The following is a 13,041-nucleotide window of genomic DNA, read 5'->3' as shown; positions in this document are numbered from 1 at the left end:
GCAAAGCGCAACATTGCTCCCAAGAAATGCAGAGCGCAGTCATACGACTCCTGTGCTGCTGCCCCTGAAAATCAGAATTGAGATGTGGGTTTGGCAGATTTAGCAATTTCAGGCAGCACTCCCCAACACCCTCAGAGATTCAGGAGGATAACGAGCGAAGCAGTGCGGTGCCTGCAGCGGGGTTTGCTCTGCAGCAGGGCCACTGATGCTCCGCTCACCAGCAGCAGGTGTGTGGAGCTGCCATTGCCTGCCCTGCTCCTGACCGGCTGCGATGGACACGCTCAGAGAAACGGTCACATGCCAGGTGAACACCAGTTTGCTTTTTTTTGGGTTTTCCTTTTTTCACTCTGAGCTTCCCAAGCTGTAGAGGCTCCACTCCAACAGCACGAGCCCACATGAGCCTGGAAATACATAAATAGACGTTATCACCCCAAATTCACCCACGCAGATTTTCTTTTTTTGTCAGTTTTGGAAGCAGAATTAGACCAAAGATGTATAAATAGATTTTTTTTGTTATGTCTCCACAAAGTTTTGTCTTAAACTTACTCTTCTGTATCTTCACATCAGTGACAATCTCAGCAGGTGCTGCCTATTGCTATGGTGAAATTTGTCACTGGGTAGAACGAAACATGGAGGAAAAAAGCTCCTGGAAGACAGGTATCTTTACAAATGACAGAATATTTATTACCAATACCTTTAAAAAAAGATTACATCTGCTAGATCACTGATAAATATCATTTACACTGGGGAGAAAACTACAGAAGCTTCTTTTTTTTTTTTTGTTCAATTTTTCTTGGTTTTGTGGTTTTTTTGTTTTTCTTTTTTTTTTTTTTTACATAGAAGTAACCATATCAAACTAAGAAAGGAACACAGCTTGAAATACTGACAATATTTCTCTGGTCAACACCCCTGACTTTTACACAAGTGGAATCCTGATTATGAGTTACTGAATAAATATATTTAGAAGGTCTAAAAGTTAACTGTATTATTTTGTAAGCAAAAAAGACAAGTTACAGGCAAATTCAAGCTATCAGGAAAAAAAATAAAAATAAACCACTGCAGCGCATTTAAACTTGAAAATTTTATAGAAAATTCCGTTGCCTTTTACTAGCGTTATCCCATCTGAGTGAACTTACAAAATTACCCCGTAGTAACAAACAGTCCTTCTCTTAAGAAGAATTATTTTGCTGTGGATATTGTCGTTTTCCAGTGTGACTCTTATTTTGCCTTCAGGCATCTATGAAGAGTTTCTAAAGAGACACAGACTTCCTAGCAGAGAACTACTGGGAGATCCCACCTCCCCGCGGGCAGCCTGCACCTCCGAGGGCGTGCCGAAGCACAGCACAGCTCCGCTGATCCTCTTGGCTCGGACCAGATTGCTGAAGTGTTTTCTATATAGTGGAGTTACGAAGGATGATGAGTTATGTTCCAATGCACGTGGAAAGCAAGCGCGTGTTCGGACAGCAAACCCAGGGCAGCTTGACGTCTCAGAGTCGCTGTATTCTAATTTTCTTGGAATAAAATCCCCAAAAGCGAGGTGGATTGAGCTGGGTTTGCACCCAAAGGCGAGAACCACGTCGTTTGTTCGCTTGCTCCTTTGGGTACCTGTCCCTTTTTGTCACTAGAGGCAGAGATCGCATCTTTGCAGTATCTTCATTCCTACCCAATTTAATGCTAATTATGATAAAGACAAAGCTATTTCAAGACAGTAAAAATGGACCCTTGCTGCATGATGCCAGAATATTAGCTACATGTCCTGTAGTCCACAAACAACCAAAATTCATGTATTTTTTCAGGATTATAGTGTTCTTACTGAGTATTTCGAGTTTGTCTTGCTTAGACCTCTGAATAAAATATAATATCTTGTGTGTTATAAGCACTTGATTTAACACAAAAATCATCGTAACTGCCATTTAAATACAGCTGCATTACGAACTGAATCTGGAACAGTTCTGCCTTGCGTAGCATTGTAAAACTGTACAGTAAAGTTGCAGCCAATTTACTAAGAACAACTTTGAACTCTCCATCATAAAGGAAAAGATTCCAAACAATATTTTCGTGATAATGTCGTCCATAGCATTTTATAGCAGAGGAAAAATTAATATCTACATCATATGTTAACTTTAAAAAATTCTATAAAACACTAAATATATAATAAAAAATATGCATATAAGGACATATGTAAACTGCTTTGGTAACATCATATTACAGATGTTTTCAGTGCATTGCAGAGTTTCCAAGGAAACTTCAGACAAAGCTATATTTGCTTTGAGGAAGTACTGTATAATGCCATTCCTAAAGAAGCATAAACATTTTTCCAGTAGTAAGATGTACTCAAACCACAATATTACTTAGTACTGGGTGTCTTCAAAACAACTAGCTAAATGTTGCTTATATTATAAACAAGAAGTCCTTTATGTAATTTTTGTCATAAACTGGACCGAGCTGTGAGCGATATCATTATTGTGCTGATGGCTGACAGTGTACAGGCGTTGGAGGTCGAAGAGCCGGATCCTCTTGCGTACGCATCTGAGCAAAGGAGAGAGGAGAGAAAATAAGCCAAGAGTGAAGAGAGCAGCCTTCATTATCCCAAACCTCTTCCCCCCAGATTTTAATTCTGTCTCCTCTGACGAAGAGCAGTGGTGGCAGGAAGGTCAGACCTCACGGGAAGGTGGGTCCCCACGTGTGGTCCCTCCTCCTGCTTCAGTAACCTCCTGTTTACTGGGTTTCACCTCTCTAACTGAATTTTTGGTTCAACTAGAATTCCTGCCGCTGTTGCACTGAGCCTACTTCACAATTATATTACTTCATGGCCTGTTTACTTCTTACTTTTTTTTTTTTTTTTTTTTTTTTTACATTTGTACTATATTCAAGCTGTTGCTTCTGGCACCAGCCTGGCATCATCCACGTCCTGGAGGAGCTGCATACCTGCTCCGTGGCCCACTGTGTTCCACCGAATCGGAACTGGCGTATGTTCCTGCTCTCCTTCACTCTCCTGGGTCTGCTGATTACACTCCTCCGCATGGTTTATACAGCCACAGTGTACAACCATGGTGGAGATAATTCTGATCTCACCCAGGGTTTTTTACGTTACTGTAATTTTAATGCCATATTCCTGCATTGCAGAGGCTCCTGATTTAATGCAGCTTATAAACTGTGGCATTATTAATGGAAGATGGGACATGAAGATTTTGCAAAAGCAACGTAGTGTAATAAAATACTCTCTTTTCTGCTTGTTCTTCTACACAACCTCATTTCCCTAAATAAATATTTATGCATCCAACACACAATGGAATACGGCCATACAGTAGCCTTATAAATTTAAAAGCTCTGAACACTGCATTTTGTATTTTGTTACAGTGAATTGCAGTGGAACAATATATTCAACATATATATGAGTATGGAAGTAAGAGAGTGGAAAGCGTCTAGAAATCTTAAATACAAATATAACTACTTATGATGGTGTTTCTTATGGTTTAATCTTGACTCAGGATAAAACCAGAAACATGGGCTGGAATGACTACTGGTCCTGGGTAAGTCTGGGTTTCAGCTCCCTGCCTGGGAGATGGCCAGACCTACAGCCTGCCCCTGCTCAGCTTCAAGGCTCTAGTTTGTCCCTGTTTGTAGACACGACCGGTGACTGGGGCGAAGCAGGTCTGTCCCCCCCAGGAGAGGGGCTGGGAGATGCTGGCTCCCCACGGCTCGGTGGCCGCAGGAGCAGGCATGGAACCCAATTTCTTCTGTCCTTACTCGATATCTTTGGAATTCGGATTTGTTCGCTGCTGCTGCCGTCGCCCCCGTCGCTGAACGGCTTTATCTCTATGATGTAGTCCTCGTCGAATGGCAGGGAGAGCTCCACGGAGGTTTTATTTGTTTCTATTATGGATGTGCTGCTCTGCCTGTTCCACCTGTACAAAACCTGCAGCAAAGGGGAGAGAGAAGAGGAGGCAGAAACGGCAGAGACATCCATTGCCCTAAGGGCGGCCAGATTTGCTGCTGCTCTTTCCTTGCCTCTGATGCTCAGACACATGGTCTGGTCACAACGGGGCCATTCAGACCCCCACATGGGTTTTGGCTGGGGACCCACAGCAGCACAGTGGTGACAGTGCCCGGGTGGGGAGGTGACACTGGGAGGAGGGCAGAGATGATTCACAGCACCAAACACGGCCTCAGCACCTGGCAGAGCCCCTCAGCGAAATCTTTAGCTTGATCAAGCTAAAATAAATCCCGAGGCTTATGTCAAAACTTCTTATTATGTTTCTTCAGGAAACTGAGTTGGGATATTTGATGCAGTGCCATGACCAGCTTCCCAGAATAATTGGTTTTTTTGAATTACCTTCTAAGATCTGGGAATTCTACTGATTTAGATCATAAATTGTGACATAAAATACAAGATTTCCAGGAAAAAAAAAGGCAATGTTTTTCTAGGCTTCAGAAAAGACATCTGACTGTGTTATCCTGACAATAAGTTAAAAGAGGACTTTTTAGAAACCCACTAGATGGAGTTTGCTTTTTCACGGTGATGAGTCTCTCACCCCCTTCCAACTGACTTCTTAATTTGCATTTCAAACCTAAAATAGGTGGTGAAAAGTTGGTCCAAACTGCTGAGGTTCATCTGAGGTTTTGACTAAAAACCCCAAGGAATTACTTATTTTGGATAATCTGATACAGGGCACCAAAGGCACTGAAGAGTTAGTGCAGAAATTCAGGAGAGCTGGCCCAGGCTCACAAAGCTGATGCCGCCAGCATTCCAGATTGTGAACAAAATACAAAGCCTGTCCAGGCTCTTCATCATTTCAAGCTCTGGTGGGAAACGTTTGCACAACTCAACCCTCAAGGCAACGGCTGGCGATTGCACGCTGATGTCTTCTTTGGGCCTAATTACACCCTTGTGTAAGGTGATAGACCTGAATTCTTCCCAAGATTTCTCTCTAGTTAAATTATACCGTATTAAAACTGCTACTAATGAGGATTCTCTTTCTTTTCCTTTTGGCTTTGCTTTCTCAAGAAAATGGGAGCTATTAAAAAAGCATCTTATTTATCGGCAATTAAGGAGTCAACTACAGCCTTTGGAAGGTTTCCACCAAAGGCAGGAGAGCAGTCCTGCAGGCGGGAGCTTCAGAGGGCACAAGCAGGTGAAGGTCTATGGCCTGAGGCCCGCACAGGTGCTTGCAGGGGTGAGTGTTGCTGGGGCAAGGGGCAAGCAGCCGGCAGAACATGCTCACTCTGCACAGATATGGCCTCTGTTTCTGCAGGAATGCTTCAGTTTCAACCTGGAAAACCATCCAAGTACCATGAAAAACACCTCATCTGGTCTTACTATAAATACCAACTTGACACTGGATTCATGGAAATGTTCCCTATAGCCCAATGCCAGAATCCAGTGACAACAGGAGCTGAGGATCTGCTGCAGAACCCTGGGGTGGTGAGGGACATGGTGTGGGGGACTGTTGTCCAGCTGCCTGTGCTGACAAAATACTCACTTTGTAGCCTCTCACTTCTGACTCGTTGTCCAGCGCTTTCACTTGGTCCCAGTTCAGTATGATCTTCGAGTCAGATGAATTCCATATGATGTTCCCGGGGGGCTGACTTGGTGCTATACCAAAATATACACAGCACTGTATTACTAAGGAGCAGCATTTTCCAGTTGGATCCCTCCCAGTACCAATGAGGCTTCTACCACCATGTCTGAGCGTGCCCAGAGTCCTATTGCTCTAGAAAGCTAATGAGCTGTTTCACTGATCTGTGTCCTCAAGGTCACAGGAGGTGTGACACAACACAGTGCTCTAAATGCAAAAAGGATTCAGTCAGTTGCTCAACATGCCTGAGACCAGAAGAAAAAAGCCCGCTTGAACGATGAGATAAATATTTAATTTTCCTGCACAGCTGTGATTTCAGTTTTGCATGCTCTGCTTACTTAACACAGGGAAGAGCCTTACAAAAAAAAAAAAAAGCTGCCAAGTCTTCTGCACAAAAACCCAGCAAAGAAAAGTCTCACAGCTCCTTTAGACTCAAGAAAGCTTGAAGGAGAGGGAAGCACTGGCAGAAACCCTCCCAGGCAAGAGTCCCCCGTCCTCACAAACACTCACGTGGCTTTTTCGTTGTGACGTTGACCGCGGCACTGGAGGGGCCGGTCCCAGCCGTGTTGTATGCCCTGACTGCCAAGTGATAAAGCGCATTGCCTCTCAGGTTGCTGACTTTTGTAGACGTTTGATTGCCAACCGTTCGAATCCTTTTTGCGTTTTCTTCCTTTTCGTCATGTCTCCAACATCTGACCTGAGAAGCAGAGCAGGCACGTGTCTACCTCGAGCTACGGGCTGGCAGCACCCCGTTGTTTCCAGTGCTAACTCTGGCACTTCTGCCCAAAGTGCAAGTGCCACAGGAACAGATCCTGCACCCTGTTACAATCCCTTTTTGTTCCTTGCTAGAAACCAGTCTGGCTGCAGTGCCCCACCCCCAGGCCCTCAGATGCTGCCTGGCCATGGAAGCACCTTCATACAGGTTTCCCCCAGCTCTCCATTTTCATCCAGATCACACAGAGAAAGATGTGCAATTGTTTACCATGTGAGAGAAATCTCTGCATACTGAAGAGACAAAAGGAAGCAAATTTGCTGCAGGAATCCACCCGCCTCGTGGCAGGCAGGAGCAGCACCACAATGCCGGCCCAGGATGGATCTCCACGTCTCCTCAAGGCTTAGTATTGAAAGGATGCTGCATCGCGTTTCCATACCTCATATCCCTGTATTCTTCCTTTGTGCTGGTTCTCCCAAGGGGGAGCCCAAGAAACTTCAACATCTGAGGCAGAAAGACTTCTGGCCAAAACAGTGGTCGGGGCTCTTGCTGGCTCTGGGTAGAGGAGTTAAAAATAAAATTAAGTGTTTTCAATTTTATGTTCAATTAGTCCCAGACTTCAAGGGATTTATTTTCTTCATTGCATGAGAAAAGAAGCATGCAACCAAAACAAACTTCCACATTTCAAAACGATGGCCTGTCAGCCTGTGCCAGACGGCACCGCTCCTCTACCTAAGAAATAATAAGATGTCATTACTAAACTCAACCCAGGATACCATGTACTGTAATTAGGACAAGAGGGAACATTTTCTAATCAGTGGACATTAATTCATACTAAATCTCAGTGGAATTCTTTCCAGATTACATATTACTTTTTCATTAATATCAAAAGATTTCATTACGATTAATGTTATTTTAATGACTATCAAAAGAATTAATCACGGCTCGCCATTTATTATAAATCAGAGCAAGGATTAGGTATCAAAGGATATGTCAAGGTGGATACTAAACCCTTTCAGACCCGGTCAACCCCCCTGTGCCAACAGTGGGGAGGAGGGAGAGGCGGTGGGGTGGGCTCCTGGCTCTACCTTCTTCTGCTGAGTAGACGACTGTCACGGGGCTGAACGACCCTTCCCCCTTGTTGTTGTACACCCCCACTTTAACTTCGTAGGGGGAGAAGGGCGGCAAGGTCTCGTTGCGGAAGACATATCTGGCGGCATCTGGGGAGGCCACGACGGTCTGCATCCAGCTGACGGTGCCGTAGGGGCGGAAGGCCACCACATATCCGAAGCCACCTCCATTCTGCAGCTCCTCAGGCACTGTCTGTGGGTGGGCAGACCGTGGGAGAAACAGCACTTTCAGCAGTGGCATGTGTTTATCTCCCTGCCCACATGCTGGCTGTTGCCTCTTGGTCCTTCTAAAGCTAAATAGAGCATTAGAGATGGGAGGTGGCTGGAGTCCTACTTTGCATCTCACCTGAATTTATCCCATCCCGTCTGTGCTAGAGCCTTGCTGCTTTGCGAGCTCCCTGTATTCGGGGGGAAAAAACAGCCCCTCCAGAAGACACTTTGTCTAAGACTTAATTCACCTTCACAGGTGCCCACCTCCCTTCACTGACTAGATGGAGCCTTCAACAACAATGTGAGTAATTTTAGGCACTGCAGCGACTGAGTCTGAGGGTTGTTGGGGTGAACCCAGGACACAGTTCCTGCTTTCCCAATACACGTGCAGCTGCTCTCACGTCTTTGGAATGGCACATGAAGCCCTGAAGAACATCCTAGCAATGTCCCAGCCTGCGTGGGGCTGGTGGTCCCTTGCTGGCCCGTTGCTTCGCAGTGACCCAGACCAGGTCAGCCAACTGTCCACATCCCATACAATGTGACTTGTTAAGAGACCACAATGGCAGGGAGAAACTTGTCACAAACGTGATGGAGCAGGGCAGGTAAGTGCCACGTAACAGCTAGAAGAAACAACCTGCCACCTCCAGGTCACTTCTGGTCACACTGACACTTTGTCCTCTCAGGCTTGTAGCCCCCTAAAAGCTGCATCAAAACCCAAAGCTTCAATGTATTAAAATAATCTGTAATTATGGGCCACTCTCCCACAGATGACCATGGTGCTTAAGCACATGCAGGGGTTACTTTTGGTGACTGCTTCTTACTCTGTATTGTAAGGCTCAAAAAATACACCAGACCATAAAGAAAAGGCCCCTGGACATTTAAGAGTAAACTGACTGTTCTATCAAGATACAAATTACATTTTGTGAAAATTACAACTCAAATCAATGGCTGATGTTCTGGCCATGTGTGTTTTTGAAACATATTGCAGTATCTTCAGGAGACACAGCGCAGCTAATTAGTCCAATGGAGGAGAGAATTTAGCACATTGTGCTGTGTGGTAAGGACAAAAACCCATTTATAGTTTTTTAATAACCTTAAAAATATCTCTGGCGATTCATTCTGCCAGCTTGGTCAGAAATAGTGCTAAGTGGAAGTGTTAGCATGTCTAGTGAAGTTCATTATTAGGAAAAATATGCCAGCTGCATCGCATCATAACATGAAAATATGAGCAGACAAATGACTAAAGTTCTAACCCTGACTGCCTTAAGGAATATTAAACATTCTTCATCTCTGTATCTCCTCTTGCTGGCTTTCATTAGCAGCAACAAAAGCCAGCATGCAACGTGTTGTGCTAACTCTTAACTATTTGCTGCCATATATCCCAGTGCAGGGATGAGGGATGAAGCTTGGGAGCCAGCCACAACAATTCTCAACCAGGTCAGGACATGCCAAGCCTGGCCTCACAAACTGTTTTATCCCTCGGGTAGTTTCTGCCCATCCACGTTCTGCCGTATGCGTACCAACGTGCTGAGGGTCGGGGGAGCTGTGTGCGTGTCAAAGCAGCAATGGGCAGCCTGTGGCCCCCACATGGCACTTCTTGACTGGCCTCCTTGCACAGGGGCCTGGGGTGGGGAAGGGGATTAGCTCAATTTTAATAGCTGCGCTATTTTTATCACACAACCTGGCTTTTTATCGTAAACTGTTTGAAATCTACAAAAGCTTCACTGGGGTCTGGGGTGAAAGGGTGCATTTCGATCAGGACCATATTAATTTTTCTCTCCACTTACCTCCCAGGTAATGACTAGCTCAGACTTGCTCCCTCCACCTCCACTGACATTAGCTGGGGTCACTTCAGGAACTGCAAAAAAAGATGCAGAAGATGGACATGGCAACTTTGAAACCAGAAAAGAGCATTGAAATGGAACAGACCTACGCAGCAATGGGACTCTGCTGGCCTTCCCATGCTGGGTACCAGGAATGCTATTAGGAAATGACTAATTTGCTATGGCAAACAGCATATTAAAATATGTCAATAATAGTATATTAAAAGTATGTCAATTAACTTGTGTATTCAGTAACTAATTGTTTAGTTTAAACATTCATCTTCCATAAAAAAGGGCTTTTATTTATTTTCCTATTTCATATTCTGTTCCAATACAAGCTGAAACAGAACAGAGGAGCCACCTACCAGGGGTTTCCCATGACCAAGGCACATATCCCTGCAGCCACCACACTGAGCCCACGCCTTACCGTGACCCCTTTCTGCCAGATCAAAAGACAGGGACAGCATCAAGGAGCATTAAAGCTCTCAAGGTTGGTGGCTTGCGCTGAAATCCCTGAACACAGGCACTGCTGAAGATCACGGCCAAGCTCTGCCTGCAGCTGCCTGAAGATGCAGTGTGGTTCCAGGAGGCAGTGGCGTATTTGGGAGAGGGTCGCAGAAGACAGACCTTCAGTAAGCCCTGAAGGACCACAGGGACAAGGTCCAAGGTACTGCAAGAACCGCAGAAGCCCCCAGCATCAAGGGACTGCCGACACTCCAGCTGTGAAGCTCAAACTCCTGCTCTTGAGGTGCTGTAGTCTGCGCTCCAGAGTTTCCACCACATCGATCATGGGAAACCAGAGGGACTGCTCTCAGAGTTCATCTCTCTCATCAGTGGATACTGGGCACTATTTTCCAAAAAACCTGTCCAAACACTTTTTTTTGGAAAATCATTGCTTTCTGCAGGGAAAGGGCATGAAATCTTCCTATACTCCAGGAGTCATGAGGGAGCAAAAGAGCCCATCAGGAGCTCCACAACTTCTCCTGCGTGTTCAGTGCACACAAGTAACATGCTATGAGGGAGGAGAGCAATGGGTGCAAAAAATGGTCCTCAGCTTCCTCCAGCACAACACATCCATTAGCACTAATGAGCATTTATTCAACAAGATTTAACTTAGTCGCCCACCACTACTTACGAGCTTCTTCGGTTCTTCTCTTCTCTGAAGGTCTGCTGGGTTCTCCAATCCCAATCAGGTTGGCAGCCACTACTCGAAATTCATACTCGACCCAAGGGTTCAGATCCACCACCGTCGCTGTGAATGTCCTGCCATCGATGATGTCTGGAACTAGGAGACAGCCACAGGTCAGGAATGCAATGAAACCCACTAAAAGTATTACAGACTGCTGAGAAAAGATCAGAGATATCTGATACCCTTAAAAGTGAGGGATTAATGTAAATTCAAAGTGAATAAGGATTGATAAAACTTTTCTCATTTTTCTAACGTTTTGTTAACTGCAAAGAAGTAAAAGGCAGCATTAAAACATTGTGCTTTTAGCACAGAAATTTCTGCTATTAAAGAGTTTCTCCTAAACTGCCACTTTTTGAAAACAAAGTGTCAAGACAACAGGTTTAAAGGGTTTTTATTTTTCTTTTTGAAATGCACTGTTCCCTCTATTCAATGGTTACTGGAACAAAATTAACCTCTGACAGAATGAGCAATTACATCATGGGATTTTTCCCTCTATCAGGAAAATAATTCTACTTAAAGAGAGGCCAGATGACATGGTCTGTCCCTAAGGGATGTCTTTATAGACCACAATTACTGTTGTGTATCTCCAGAGTGGCAACGAAAGATAGGAATTCATTCTGTTTTCTCTTAAACATTCATGAGAAAAATGGGTGAGTAATAGCACTGGACCCTGAATCTTTGGGTCCAGCCAGTGGACCAAACCTAAATCTTTGGTTAATAAGACCAGTGCTCTGCAGCCAGTGAAATTATTTTTCACTCCAGGGTGCAGAGCTGCTCCAGTCAGCCCATGCGTGGGGCCCCATGGATGCATTTTTCCATTGGTGCAGCTCTTTGGGGGCCAGGCGATGGACCTACCTGTGCTCACTGCTTGCCATCCCACCGAGAAGGGAGTCCTTGCTTGTACCACATACATTGTGATAGGGCTGTGGTTGTCTGCTCCTGGCCTCCAGGACAGCTGAGCGGTGGTGTCAGTGATTTCATCTATTGTCACAGCTTCTGGGGGACCTGGGGGACCTGTTGGGGGAATTAAAGGAGAGGGCTGCTTGGAGATTTGCAGTGGCTCAAGGAAGGAGCACTCTGGTCTTCTTCCTTTACTCAGGACAGAGGTAACCGAGTCCCTGCAGAGGAGTTAAGCGCAGCCCCAGCTGTGGTTTAGCTGCTCTTGCTGTCTAGATGAGGTTGGGAGGCATGGGGGAGATACACAAACATGAGATACTTCACCCACAGCCCCCAGGTGCCCCGCCATGAGGAGAAGCGCCGTGGCCTGCCCGAGCAAGGCACTAGGGATCAGCTCTGCTATCTCACGTCTGCTGTTTTAGGACTGGCCTGTAATTAGCATCGTGTCTGAGTAGGGACCAGTATTTTCTGCTTCACTGCTGGGTTCCTTTGAACCAGGAAAGCACTGCAGGCTATACCGATCCAAGTGAGGAGCCCTCTCCTGTGATCACATGGCCATTACTGTCAGTAGTGGTACCTGAGATGAAGTCTCTCCCCAAAAGTACCATCTCAAGCAAACTCTCTTAAATTCACCCTGTGGACTAAAATTATTTTCATATGATAATCAGAGAGTTGGACACGTTTAAATATCTAAAATACCCCGAAACCTTCCAATATCCTGTCTTTAAAATGAAAGTTTCAGCAGGTCTAGTCAGATTTAATTTCTCAGAAATTAAAACTTTAAATTGTTTTGCTGGGGGGAGTAGCCATGCAACGCAGCCTCATGAAGCAGTCAGCTTCTTTGGTCCCCCAGTGCAAGTTACACCAGAGAAATGAGCTTTCATTGGATCTGCCACAAATTACTCCTACTGCTTGGCAGGGGCTGAAACAACCTGTCTTCACTTCATCTCTTGGAATAACCGTAGTTGTTCCCAACATTTCAGAATACACTTCTATGCGGGGTGCAGGCTACAGTAGGGCAAGAGAGGGAAAAACGATCAGTTATCGATTTACCAAACAGTTCTGGGCTGCTGACAGACACGTACTTCTCCTGTTCTGATGGCCTGAAAAAATCCCATCCTGAACAAGTGGGATGATCTGTGTGTACTGGTGCCAGGGGTTACTTCTGTATGCTCTTGTTTGATATTCCCTGACATAAATAATTGACTTTTATTCTAGTATTTAATCTCTTATTACTTTCACATAACTCCAATATTTAAAAAACTTATTCTGAAGGCTCTATTTATGCACCAGCTATTCGCCTCCCCTCGTCTCACAGCCCAAGGATATTTCCCAATTTTTATGCAGTCAGGGAGACAGTACAGCACAACTGTCAGTGCAGCTGTGGGACCACTGGCCTGGATGCTGATGTTTTTAGGGAGCAACAAGATCAGTATTTTTGCAATCATCAAAGGTCATTTTCTTGTGAGAATTTAATGTTCCTCCCATTTGTTTACAGAGC

General features: G+C 45.0%; 1 protein-coding gene across 5 annotated transcripts in view; it reads right to left on the bottom strand.

The window, feature by feature from the left end:
- Positions 1-658: 658 nt before the first annotated feature.
- The window catches only part of LOC141947741 (contactin-4), a 343,702-nt gene continuing 331,319 nt past the window's right edge, over positions 659-13,041 (bottom strand). For all 5 annotated transcript variants that reach the window (XM_074879185.1, XM_074879183.1, XM_074879188.1 and 2 more), the window contains 9 exons: positions 11,499-11,657; positions 10,590-10,739; positions 9,419-9,489; positions 7,380-7,614; positions 6,731-6,846; positions 6,090-6,276; positions 5,484-5,596; positions 3,751-3,919; positions 659-2,529 (listed from right to left, as the gene is read on the bottom strand). In XM_074879185.1, the coding sequence (XP_074735286.1) occupies positions 2,429-2,529; positions 3,751-3,919; positions 5,484-5,596; positions 6,090-6,276; positions 6,731-6,846; positions 7,380-7,614; positions 9,419-9,489; positions 10,590-10,739; positions 11,499-11,657 (1,301 nt within the window). In that variant the 3' untranslated portion in view covers positions 659-2,428. The remainder of the gene's footprint in view (positions 2,530-3,750; positions 3,920-5,483; positions 5,597-6,089; positions 6,277-6,730; positions 6,847-7,379; positions 7,615-9,418; positions 9,490-10,589; positions 10,740-11,498; positions 11,658-13,041) is intronic.

The sequence above is a fragment of the Strix uralensis genome, chromosome 10 (assembly GCF_047716275.1).
Source record: "Strix uralensis isolate ZFMK-TIS-50842 chromosome 10, bStrUra1, whole genome shotgun sequence".
NCBI lineage: Eukaryota > Metazoa > Chordata > Aves > Strigiformes > Strigidae > Strix > Strix uralensis.
This window is presented reverse-complemented; position numbering and strand designations above follow the sequence as displayed.